This window comes from Pezoporus occidentalis, unplaced genomic scaffold (assembly GCF_034315485.1).
Source record: "Pezoporus occidentalis ecotype Australia unplaced genomic scaffold, CSIRO_AGI_Poc_V1 ctg419, whole genome shotgun sequence".
Taxonomy (NCBI): Eukaryota; Metazoa; Chordata; class Aves; order Psittaciformes; family Psittacidae; genus Pezoporus; species Pezoporus occidentalis.
Window position 1 is genome coordinate 61,790 of NW_026915746.1, and position 13,296 is coordinate 75,085.

Here is a 13,296-nt window from a genome sequence, read left to right on the forward strand (position 1 = left end):
AGCCCTGGCTGAAGACCCTGGTGCTGCCTTCATTCTCGCCCCATTACACAGGTGAAGATGCCATGTGGATCCAGGCTGAAGCAGCCCAGCCCTCATTAACCCCTCACGTTAACGCAGAGCCCTCTAAGAAGCCGCATCAGACCCATCTGGTCCTGAGCAAGGAAGAGCTTCTCCCCCACACCAATTATCCCGTGGCTGGGCTGACATTCCTGGAATGATCCGGCTGCAGCACCATCTGTTGTGCTGTCTGCTGCAGGGTAAAGCTTCCCTCCTGCACGACTCCGCTCCCCACAGCCTGCTCCGACGCTCCAGGAGATCCCAAAGAGCTCGCTCCCATTCCCTCCCAAGAGCCACAGGACCCTTTCCGCACTGTCCTGGTTACGAACCAGCAGCACCACACCGACCTCTGCCATCCAAAGGCCTCCGGATGCACTGGGGTCATCCCAGCCCCATTCCAGGAGGGAGGAAAGGAAGGATAAAGGCAGCAGCCGCCACAGCATCGCTCGGCGGTGGTTTGGAGAGCACCCACATAGCCCGACGTGCCTCACGCTCCTGGTTTCATGCCTTGGACTCATTTCACCCAGCACGTTTTGGGGGCAAGGATCCCATGGTTAGGATAAAACCTCTGCTGTTCCCAGATGAGGGCTGGAAGACTTCTCCAGGGCTGAGTGGCCAAATGGAGAAGGGTTGAGGACACAACCGCCAAAGGCTGCATGAGGATGGATAACCCCACCTGAGTTAGCACGGGGAGAACAGAGCTCATCCAGTTCCAACCCCCTGAATGGTTAAAGCCATTCCCCTTGGCCTGTTCCTTGTCCAAAGCCCCTCTCCAGGTTTCCTGCAGCCCCTTTAGGCACTGGAGCTGCTCTAAGGTCTCCCCTTCTCTTCTCCAGGCTGCCCCAGCCCAGCTCTCTCCGCCTGGCTCCAAAGCAGCAGCTCCATGCCCTCCTTTGGTGCTGTTCCAACCGCTCCTAGAGCAGAGAACTCTTCCATGTATCCTTGCTCCAGAGAGGGGCTGGGATGCTGCAATCTCCTCTTCATGTCAAGACGCCTGCAGCGATGCAGAGGGAATAACAAATCCCTTCCCCTCAAAGCGATGCTTCTGGAGGGAGGCAGCAGCAGAGCTTCACATGCTTCGGTCCTGTCCACCTCACCCTCACGCATCTCCTTGGCTGAGCTCAGAAGTCCCTGTTTCCCAAGACCCGTGCCCTCAATCCCATCCCTTTAGGCCGTTTATGGAGCTCTTTACATTCACCCCGTTCAAAAGCTTTGCCTGAATTCACAGGGCATAGAAACCTGCCCTAACGACAGGGCTATCTGTCAACAGCCACACACTGGGTTCACAACCACAGGCTGCTGCTGGGTGCCTTTTGTTCCTCCTCCTCCTCCTCCTCCTCCAGGTTCTAGAGGAGCTGTGAGCGGGCAGAGGAATAAAAGATTGCTCGTTGCTAATTTGGGGCTAAATCAAAAGGAAAAGGGCAAATCGAGGCCTCAAACTTCCCGGCTTTTCATTCAGAGGGAGCTATTCAAGGCTTTTAGAGCCCTGCCAGCGCTGCCCCATAGGGCACCCCCATAGCAGAAAGCTCCCCAGTGCTATGGGGTAGAAACGATGCCTTCTCCATCTCAGCCCCCCACGTTAGATGGGGTTTCGGCGCGTTCTGCCTTGCTCTTGCATCTCCCATGGGAACTCGTGCTCCCGTTCTCCTGCTCCTGGTTTTCTTTGCAACAGATGGATGACCACAGAATCATGGAATCAATGAGGTTGGGAAAGCCCTTTGAGCTCATCCAGGCCAACCATTCCCACCACTGCCAAGGCCACCCCTAACCCATGGCACTGAGGGTGTGTGAACACTTGCAGGGACGGTGACTCCAGCCCTGTTCCAATGCCTGAGAACCCTCTGGGGAAGGAATTGTTCCTCAGCTCCATCTAAACCTGCCCTGGGGCAGCTTGAGGCCGGTTCCTCTTGTCCCATCCCTTGTTCCTTGAGAGCAGAGCCCAGCCCCTCCTGGCTCCATCCTCCTCTCAGGCACTTGTAGGCAGCCATCAGGTCCCCCCTGAGCCTTCTCTTCTCCACACTGAACCCCCCAGGTCCCTCAGCCCTTCCCCATCACACTTGGGCTCCAGGCCCTGCACCAGCTCCGTTCCCTTCTCTGGCCCCGCTCCAGCACCTCAATGTCTCTCTTGTAGTGAGGGGCCCAGAACTGAACCCAGGATTCAAGGTGCAGCCTCACCAGTGCCCATCACAGGGGCACAATCCCTGCCCTGGTCCTGCTGCCGCACTGGTGCTGGTACAGGCCAGGATGCTGAGGGCTTCTTGGCTGCCTGGGCACAAGCCGGCTGTTAAGCATCACCCCCCGGTACCTCTTTGCTTCCAAGTGAACCAAACAGCACCTGGTGAATCACATGAGCCCTAAATGTGAGAAAACCCTGCTCTGAAGCGCTGACTCCACGCTACAATTAAAGCCAAATGCTTCTGAACCACAAAACCTGAGGTTTTGTTCCTATTCGAGCACAAAAGGGCTAAAAACCGACCCAGCGCTGCCTCCGCACTGATATCCATCATCTTTGGGGGGCCCTGATTTGCTCCAGTGAGGTCGCAACAAGAAGAGCCCCATGGCAGGACATGTTATCACAGAAGCCATTACTGATAACGATGTTTAATTACCTTAATCCATTTAATAACAGTTTTTACCAAAATTAGCCGGATAAATTGCTCCGATAGCACTGTTTGAGCTGAGATCCCTGGGATTTAACCCACTTCTCCGGGTTTCTCAATACAGAACGCAGAGGAATCCTCCTCCTGCAGCATCTGCAGGTTGGCAAAGGGCTCTTGTGCTCTCCTAAGGAGTGTTCCAAACGTTCCCTGGTCACTGGCCATGGGGTTTGTTCTTTGGGAAGACAAAAGGAGGAGGATTAAACCGATGCCAAGTTTCACTCGCTCGGGAGCAGGAGCTAAACAAGTGTGGACCAAGGGCCCCACACCAACCATTCCTGCCTTTGTTTATCAGCACAGACTGGCCACTGCACGGGAATAGACGGAGCGTGCATCCCTCAGGAACAGGTTGGTCTGGAAAACACTGGATTGCATCCGCCAGGGAAGGATCTGGAAGCACACGGTGTGGATCTCCGCCAGCTCTCCCAGACAGACAACGTGGGCAGCTGCCAGAGCATCCCTCAGCACCCCACTGACGGAATGCTGGCTTTGCCCAGGTCATTCCCGAATTGCTTCTCTGCACCTCGCTGGGGCATGGAGCTGCTTTAACCTAGGTTACATGCAAAGGTAAAGGACATCGATCCGCTCTTCCTTTGCTGCTGCACAGACGGGGGAAACAAGGCAGAAAACAGAGCTTAAATCTGTGCAGCTTCATGGAATTCCTGTATCTTACCAGGATAAAGGGGATACGGGAAAGCTGGAGAGGGGCTTTGGACCAGGGCCTGTAGGGACAGGCCAAGGGGAATGGCTTTAACCTGCCAGAGGGTTAGAGATGAGCTCTTAGGCAGAAGCTCTTCCCTGGGAGGGTGCTGAGGCGCTGGCACAGGGTGCCCAGAGAAGCTGTGGCTGCCCCATCCCTGGCAGTGTTCAAGGCCAGGTTGGACACAGGGGCTTGGAGCAAGCTGCTCCAGTGGAAGGTGTTGGGGTTGGAGCTGGATGAGCTTTAAGGTCCCTTCCAACCCAACCCATTCCAGGATGCTACGCAGGTGATTCTGGTTTCATCACCTGGAAGGCGGATCAAAGAGGGCATTCAGCTCTTAAACACATCTCACATCACTGCAGTCTCTTTTCTTGGCCAGAAGGCAGAGAACTGAGGGCATGCAGGCGAGGAAGGAACCCAGAAGACGATCTGCATGACGAGGCCTGGCAGAACACTTGCTTCTGGTCACTGGGAGAAGAATCCGAGCTGCCAAAGCCCTGGATGTTTTCAGCCTCCGGAGCTATTTGCAGGCAGGAACAGCTCCTGGCTTGAACTCAACCCATGCCCAGCAGGCAGCCAGTCCAAAGAGCTGAAAACACCGTGTCCTACTGCCTGTTCCCAGCATCCTGTACTGGCTTGTGAGCCTTCCCCCACAGTTTATGCCTGCTCCGCACCACCACACAATTCCAGTTCACTTTTAACTCTTTAGGAATCCCATGGGCATGCAGCCACAATTCACATGGATCCTTTCAGCAAGGCAATGCTGAACTTTTAACGTTCAAAGTTCCCGAGTTTCTCACTTGGAATGAAGCCATGTGGAATTTCAGCCTTCCAGTATCCAAAGGGGGCTACAAGGATGCTGGAGAGGGACTCTTCATCGGGACTGCAGTGATAGGACAAGGGGTGATGGGTTCAAACTGAAACAGGGGAGATTTAGGTTGGATTTCGGCATCCCTGCCTGTGGCAGGGGGTTGGAACTGCATGAGCTTTAAGGTCCCTTCCAACCCAAACCATTCCATGATTCAATGAGTTTAAGGCTGGAACCAGAAGTGGGGAAGAAGCATCTACGGGGACAACAGACAGAGTCCTTGGTGCAACATGGAGGAACCAGTTCCCGATTCCTTCTCCCCATTAGTGGGATGATGTCCATTAGCAGGGCATTAACTGCTTCAGAACAGACCTATTAAGGGATTTCAACCTGTCTTCAGGCAGTACAACACCTCTTCCCATTCCCATGTAGCTTTTCTGGTGCATCTAATTGACATTCATGCTGCTTTCTGCACCCCATAGAGATTCTCAGGGCACAAGGCTATGCCCCAGGCCTTCAGCAGGCACTATCCCCACTGCTGGGCTTCTTCAGCTTTGCCACAGCACTCGAGGCACATCAACCCTCAGAGGACCTACTCTGCCTTGTCTAAGTAGACTACAGCCACAAAGTACAGCACCGAGCACGCCAGAGACGCAGGCTCAACCTGTGCATCTCAAACAACGTCAAGCAGGGGATGCTGCAGCCTAATTTGGATCCAGGCAGGATCCAGCAAGCAGGAGGGACACAGTGACAGCAGCAGGTCCATCTCCTAACCCTTCCATTGCTCCTCACTGGTCCTGTAATGAAGCCACAGCACCACATGTCTCCATGATGTGCTCGGTACCAGACTCAAGTCTACCTCCTCACCGCAGCCACTGCAGGAGGAGAAACTGGGTTAAGCAGATCTCAGAGGCAAACAGGCAGCAGGGGAACGAATCCTTTAGACAAAGTGATCTCATTGCCACGACCAAGAACTCAAACCTCATCTCTTGCTCTGACCTTTTGGATAGTGTTCAACCTCCAGACCTCAGAATGGAATCATAGAATCCCAGATTGGTTTGGGTGGAAAAGGACCCTAAAGCTCATCCAGTTCCAACCCCCTGCCAGGGGCAGGGACACCTTCCTCTAGAGCAGCTTGCTCCAGGATGCAGTTAACAACATGAAGTTAAATTGCACTAGAAGGAGGCTGAGCCCTTCTACATTACCCACAAGAATATTCCTTGCATCAAATAACAGGCCTGTACTGGGTGAAGAACAAGTTCTGTTCACGTTGCCCAGCCACATATCTCACTTCTAAGTGCTCATTTCTCCTTCTCCTTTCGACCTCCTGAGTCAGCACCTACCTGTTAGATAACTCTTCCCTATCACCTTTCCCTTCTTCCTGGTCTCCATAATCACTGTAGCCACCTCCTAAGTCAGTTTTAATGGCTGCAGCCTTCTCTTTTTAAGCTTTAAACCCACTTTTCTCTTCAAACCATCGCAGTCGCCCAACTGAAAACCAACCTGCTGCCAGCTGGGCTTGCTCATCACATACCTGAGCAGCTCTTGATGCCCTGCACCCAAGCGACTGCTGGTTGAGTGATCAGTTCCTGCCTCATTCTCCATCCAGAGGAAGTCTGACAGGATTCCCAAGGACTAGCAGGGTAATGGAGCTGTGATTTAGATAGTCTAAGGATAGCGAGCTGCCTTTGGCACGTCCTCAGGGATGCGGCTCTTCACCGGTGTGCTGTAGGTAGGATAGGTGTCTTCTGAGGCACCGCATCTCACCAAGGCAGCAGTCCCACAGACCTGTTAAGCCAGGTTGGATGGGGCTTGGAGCACCTTGCTCTAGTGGAAGGTGTCCCTGGCCGTGGCAGGGGTTGGACGTGGACGAGCTTTAAGGTCCCTTCCAACCCAACCCGTTCCATGGTTCTAAGACACTTGCCCACCTCTAGATGCCAAGCACCACATCGTAGCCAGATGAACCAAGCCCCGGTTCAACGTGTGCTACAAGTCTTAATTCTGCTGTTGCCATTGCAGCAGCAGCCACCACCCTCAGGGGAGCCCTGGGGGGGACTGAAACCCACGTGGCAAAAAAAAAACAGCTACTAAAGAAAGCTGCACCCAGCGCCTGAAGGTGATCTGAACCACAGAACCAACCAGGGTGGAAAAGAGCTTTAAGCTCATCCAGCCCAACCGTTCCCAGCAGTGCCAAGGCCACCACTGCCCCATGGCACCGAGGGTGTGTGAACACTTGCAGGGACGGTGACTGAAGCCCTGTTCCAATGCCTGAGCACCCTCTGGGGAAGGAATTGTTCCTCAGCTCCATCTAAACCTGCCCTGGTGCAGCTTGAGGCCGGTTCCTCTTGTCCCATCCCTTGTTCCTTGGGAGCGGAGCCCAGCCCCTCCTGGCTCCATCCTCCTCTCAGGCACTTGTAGGGAGCCATCAGCTCACCCCTGAGCCTTCTCTTCTCCACACTGAACCCCCCCCAGGTTCCTCAGCCGTTCTCTTTCCTTGTTTTCCAAGGAGAAGCTTTTGGGGACCCTTTTCCTCCCCCCCGCCTCCATCGCCCCCACCGCTCGCCCTTTCCCATGCTTAGCTCAGCAGGCAGCTCCCGAATTCCCGCTGGGGAACAGAGGCGGAGGCAGCATTTTTCTGGCTCCCAACCTCACCCACGGGGCTCATTAATATTCCCCGAGCACCACACCCCTCATTACAATAGACAAAGCCAGCACAAAAGTGCTTTGGTCTCCAAAGTTCGATTTACACGTCGCGCAACGCGCGCGAAGCCACGAATTAGGGCATCAGCCCCCTCCTGATCAGAGCATAAAACCCCACCGACTCTGAAACGAGGGCACAGGAAAGCTCTTTCCCTTTGTCCTGCAATTGAGCAGCTCACCAAGAAGAAACCGTTCCCACCCAAAGCAAAGGATGCCACGTCCCAGACAGCGACACACACTCAGCGCCACAGCGAAAGAGCTTGGATACGAGATGAAAGCTTTCCCTCATTAGAATAAAAGAGCACGGAGCAGATTTAGCAACGCTGGGGAGGACCTGGGGCTGCTCCCAGGCTGCAATACAATAGCTGGCCGGAGCTGTATAGCCCTTTTCAGGAGGTCCCATGGGATGGGCTCCCATGGGGTGACGCCTCCGGGACAGTCCCGTGCGCCCATGCACAGAGCGCGGCCCTTGACGGCATCGGCAGGGCATGGGATGGGACAGAGCAGGCACTGTTCCTCCGAGCCCTTTCTGAGGGTTTCCATGCAGGCACAGCGAGGAGGGGAAAGGGCAACAAAGGGCAGGGCTGTCGCCTTGCCAGGGAATTCCTGCTCCCAACAGTCCCGCAGCACTTCCGAAGGTCGCTTTGGCCACGGACACTGGTTGCATGCAGGAGGTGGCCACGTGAGTGCAAGTGCTCAATGGGGGGCAATGTGCACAAAGGATTCGACATCCTGTTACTTAACTTTAAGCATGAAAAAAAAAAAACAGACTGTGAATCTAATCATAGAATCATAGAACAGTCAGGGTTGGAAAGGACCTTAAGATCACCCAGTTCCAACCCCCCTGCCATGGGCAGGGACACCTTACGCTAAATCAGATCACCCAAGGCTCTGTCCAACCTGGCCTTGACCACTGCCAGGGATGGAGCATTCACAACCTCCCTGGGCAACCCATTCCAGTGCCTCACTGCCCTAACAGGAAAGAATTTCCTCCTTATATCCAATCTAAACTTCCCCTGTTTCAGTTTGAACCCGTTACCCCTTGTCCTGTCACTGCAGCCCCTAACGCAGAGTCCCTCCCCAGCATCCCTGTAGGGATCAAAATACTGGGCAAAAAGAAACCTCATGGAAACCAACCAATCATCATCACCAGGCGAATTCTGCTCAGTGAGAGCTTCAGCGCAGCAGCGAAACTCGGTCCAGGAGCCCATCAGCCTCTGCTGTCAAAACTGCTGACAGATCTCCATCTGCCCGGGAAAAGAGGCTCTGCATGGACCCTCCCTCCATTGTCCCTGCTCCCCGCAAGCCTTGCCATAGAATTAGGATGGTTTGGGATAAACCTCATCCATTTCCAACACCCTGCCACGGGCAGGGACCCCTTCCACTAGAGCAGGGTGCTCCAAGCCCCTGTGTCCAACCTGGCCTTGAACACTGCCAGGGATGGGGCAGCCACAGCTTCTCTGGGCACCCTGTGCCAGCGCCTCAGCACCCTCACAGGGAACAGCTTCTGCCTTGTACCTAACCTGAACTTCCCCAGTTTAAGCTTGGTTGTTGACTGCTTCCAAGAGGGAAGTCCGTGAATTACAGCCTCCGAGCAGCAAGGCACCAGGTCGCCTTTGGGGCAGCATAAAGCCAAGAGAAGATGCGATAGAAAGGGGCATTTTATGCTCGAAGCTTTCACATCCAGAAGCGTGACCGAGCCCAGCCCAGCGAATGAAAACCGCCCTCCCGAAACACATTCATAGAGTCAGCCAGGTTGGAAAAGAGCTTTAAGAGCATCAAGTCCAACCTTTACCCCAGCACTGCCACTGTGACAACCCGTGTCACTGAGGTCTCCGTGGATCGTGAATACTTCCAGCAGTGATTTCCCCCACTGCCCTGGGCAGCCTTCACAGCACCATCAGCGACGTAAAGCTGCTGCATCGATAGCCCCGATTCCCACCTCCTTGCACAGAGAAGTCCCGTCATCCCCTCATCTGCCATCTCACATCATCCCTGCTCCGGAGCCAAGGCTTCAGGGCGACCTCCTCCTTCCTCCGGGCTGCATCCACCTGAAGGGTCCAAGCCGGGCTTGCTCCGCAGCCAGGCTCCTCGAGCGCGTCCCTGCGTGCTTCCTTGGGGAGAGGATCTCCAGCGGGCCTGGCCGAGAGCCCTCCCCTTCCCAAGCCGTGTGGGTGATGCCACTGCCCTCCCAACCCAACCTCCCTCGGGTTTTGCAATAGAAAGAACCACAGAGAAGCTGTTGGCTGGAGCCAGACAGAAGGAGCTTCATGAGCTGGGCTCCTACAGACGTGACGCGGCGACGGGAAACAAGGGGTTCCTTTGGCTTTGCGTTCGGGCTCCCATTCACTCCTGCATTTACACATCTCGGGAGCTGGAGCTCAACCCGCTTCAGAGCCCATTCCCAGCACGCCTGCCACAGAGCCAGCAGAGACGGCGGCCACACGAGTTATTCCCCTTCCACTTTAAAGAGCCCTAATCCCCAAGCTTCAAACCCAAAGGATCGGCCTTATTTCGGGGGTGGGGAAAGAAGGGAGATGAGAACACAAAGAGGGAAGCCTGACCTCGTGGGGTGTTAGGTTCGAGCTCGCAGCTGCAGCAGATGGCTTACAAAGGGGATGAAGAATAGGCTCCCATCATCAAAGGAAGAGAAAAAGAGCCCTGCCACAAGAAGAGGTCCTTCTGCCAAGCCAGAAGCTGAAACTGGAACAAGGTAAAACCTCTTTTTGCCCGCACAGAAGCAGACCTGGACAGCCTCCATGTAATCAATACGAGATCTGGGCTTTAGCTCCTCCATATTTAATATCTCAGGCAAGTAGTCAAGAAATGACACTGTATAATCCATTTTTAATGCTCTACATTCCTCTCCCTGATGTCACCTTCTGCCTAAAATATGTCCCAAGGAACGATTTATCATGAGTAGTTTAATATTAAAGTGCAGTTAAAACAAGAGGAGGGATTCTGAGCGTAATGATTCTCCCAGCCAGAAGTCCCCATTTCGGGAAGGAGTTGTTCCTACTGATTGCTTTAGGACTGCTGAAAGAGGTCCTTCTGGTCTTTCAAGTCAGAGGCATGCCGGGGTGTTCATACTGATAGTAACTGCATGGTTAAGACATGGAGGGCCACGAGGATGATCAGGGGGTTGGAGCACCTCCTGTATGGAGCCAGGCTGAGAACATTGGGGCTGTTCAGCCTGGAGAAGAGAAGCTGCGTGGAGACCTCAGAGCAGCTTCCAGTGTCTGAAGGGGGCTGCAAGGATGCTGGAGAGGGACTCTTCATCAGGGACTGGAGTGATAGGACAAGGGGTGATGGGTTCAGAGTGAAACAGGGGAAGTTCAGGTTGGAGATAAGGAAGAAGTTCTTCCCTGTGAAGGTGCTGAGGTGCTGGCACAGGGTGCCCAGAGAAGCTGTGGCTGCCCCATCCCTGGCAGTGGTCAAGGCCAGGTTGGACACAGGGGCTTGGAGCACCCTGCTCTAGTGGAAGGGGTCCCTGGATGAGCTTTAAGGTCCTTTCCAACCCAAACCATTCCATGATTCTATGATCCCAGCACAACCATTACAACTTTTCAGCTTCTTTCCTCCCACAGCAGCATTCCCAGGGGCTTAAACCGCATAGAGCTGTATTTCTCTTATTCCATGCAGCACCAATTGCCCACCCTTCGCTTCCTGCAGACCACGTCTCGGATCCTGCACCTTCTCCACGGCACAGGTCAGGAATGCGCCGTTTTCTTTGCCACGTTTTGCTGAGATTTATTGTAATAAGGCTCTAATTAAGCCGAATGACTTATTCCCACTCAAAGAGGAGCCCTGAACTACTGCTTGAAACCACAACCGTGCTTCCAGTTGTCTTCAGCTCACCCAGCAACTTGGAGAAAGTCGCTCTGAATAACGCCTCCGCTTCCCAAACCGTACAAGTGGGAAACCCCTGCCCTATTTAGCAGGAGCAGGGAGAGCCTCTGCTCTTTATTCCCTCTTTTTAACGATTTAGGGTGAACCCACATGCGAGGCCCTGCAGAGATGGGAATTCCACAAAGCCACGATCAGAGCACTTGGTTGTCGGGATTCTCCCTGCAATCCCAAATCCTTCCATCAATCTGCCAAAAGCCTTCTCAAACAAACTGAACGTCCCAGCATGGGGTTTGAAGGTGAGGAGAGGGCTCCGAAATGAGAGGGGCTATTGCAACCAGCAGCAGAGGCAGGGCGAACAGCCACCAGCCACCACAGCACAAACGTTGAGGAACGCTTGTCTTCTCAGGTCAAGGGGCACAGGTCCTGAACTGGATCATGGCAAAGGCAGATGGAGCCTCCTGTCACTCCTCTCATCGCAAGTCTTCCACATCCCAAAGCAGCTGAAGCCTCCAGACACCTTCACATGGGCTAAATACAGATTGTACCTTCACGGAGCGATAGCACGAGCACAGCAGAGTGCTGCAGGGTAAGAATTAAAGACAGACCTGGAGGATGGTCCCCTTTGGCCCTTCCTAAACCACTGGGGGGAAATAGAGCTGGGTTGGACAGGATGGGATGGGATAGGATATATTCTTTTGGAAGGGACCTACAATGACTGATGGAGCTGAGCATGAGCACCTTGTGCCCAGGCAGCCAAGAAGCCCCCAGCATCCTGGCCTGGATCAGCACCAGTGCGGCAGCAGGACCAGGGCAGGGATTGTGCCCCTGTACTGGGCACTGGTGAGGCTGCACCTTGAATCCTGTGTCTGGTTCTGGGTCCCCCACTACAAGAGACATTGAGGTGCTGGAGTGGGGCCAGAGAAGGGCAGTGGAGCTGGTGCAGGGCCTGGAGCACAAGTGTGATGGGGAAGGGCTGAGGGACCTGGGGGGTTCAGTCTGGAGAAGAGAAGGCTCAGGGGGGACCTGATGGCTCCCTACAGCTGCCTGACAGGAGGATGGAGCCAGGAGGGGCTGGGCTCTGCTCCCAAGGAACAAGGGATGGGACAAGAGGAACCGGCCTCAAGCTGCACCAGGGCAGGTTTAGATGAAGCTGAGGAACAATTCCTGCCCCAGAGGGTGCTCAGGCATTGGAACAGGGCTGCAGTCACCGTCCCTGCAAGTGTTCACACACCCTCAGTGCCATGGGACAGTGGTGGCCTTGGCACTGCTGAGAATGGTTGGACTGGATGAGCTTAAAGGGCTTTTCCAGCCTGAGTCCATGTTTCTATGATCATCTCGTCCAAATAAATCCCAACTAAAGAGCAGCAATGAATTCATACAAGACAAGCCTGTTCCTACCAGAACGACCTAGGAATTCAGGAGGGTCTTCTTCTCCTTGATCAAAAGCAGAGCTAAACCTGCTCACTCACTGCATGGAGATTGAGTTCTGCTCCATCTGAAGGCAGCAGCCAAGGCTTGCAGTGGTACCTCTCCTCCTTGTCCCACACACTGGATGCTTGAGCCCTCCACCAGCCACGTGAAAAGGCTTCTCTCCCTTGGGACAAAGGGCTCTCTGTTCCCACATAGTGATGGCATTTGGCTCCAGGGCAGACAAAGGCTCCAAGCCCATCATCAATGCCCACGTAAGGATGTTACACACTGACCTTGTTCTGGAGAACAAGCTCCTGCTCTAATGACTTGGGAAGTTCACTGCGCTCAACATCTGCAGTTCACTGTGCTCAACATCTGCCTGATGGACCCTGACACCTTAATGGGGTTAAAAACCTAAACCCAAGTGGGAGGATTACGGGCATCCAGCTCCAACCTGTGTGCGACCTTCTTCACCCTAGAAAACAGGAAAGCCCTGGGGACCAGGGTGCCAACACCTCCTGCCATGGGTTTCATCCTCTTCTGGTGCTTCCTAATTGCTGAAGAGCAATGGTTTAAGCTCGTTTGGAGAGGGCTTTACTGCCTGAACTTGGATGAGAAGAGGTTCTGCACTCATTTGCCACTGTTTATTCATCCATAACACAACAATATCCCCTGGGCACAGAAGACCAAGGGATGGTCATGAAATCCTCGAGCTGAAGGTCGGAAACACAGTCCAGAGTCAATCTGTGCTGAAGACGACCTATGAGCTGAAACAAGGAGCATCAGAGCTGAGGGACAAAGCCTTCACTGATGGACAAAGCCAAGCCAGGCTCTCCGGATTCACTGGCCCTATCAGAGAGGTCAACCACCATCTTGTGTCATCCTGCCCCACACCACACAAGCCCACATCCTCCATCTCACATCCTCCACAGTGGAGCTGGGCAGCAACTCCCATCCTGATGCCAACTCTTACCATGGCCAAGCTTGGGGTGGCTTGAACCACAGTGAAGACCTGGAGGATTTGGGCAAATATAGCAAGATGGGAACTAGCCACAAATGACACAGGAACCCTTTCCCACATGGAGACTGCTCAAAGCAAGGAACAGCAATGTCTC

General features: G+C 54.1%; 1 protein-coding gene across 3 annotated transcripts in view; it reads right to left on the bottom strand.

Moving 5' to 3' along the window:
• ARHGAP39 (Rho GTPase activating protein 39) overlaps positions 1-8,905 on the bottom strand; it is a 64,761-nt gene extending 55,856 nt beyond the window's left edge. For all 3 annotated transcript variants that reach the window (XM_062634179.1, XM_062634180.1, XM_062634178.1), the window contains exon 1: positions 8,865-8,905. In XM_062634179.1, the coding sequence (XP_062490163.1) occupies positions 8,865-8,905 (41 nt within the window). The remainder of the gene's footprint in view (positions 1-8,864) is intronic.
• Between the last annotated feature and the right edge of the window lie 4,391 nt (positions 8,906-13,296).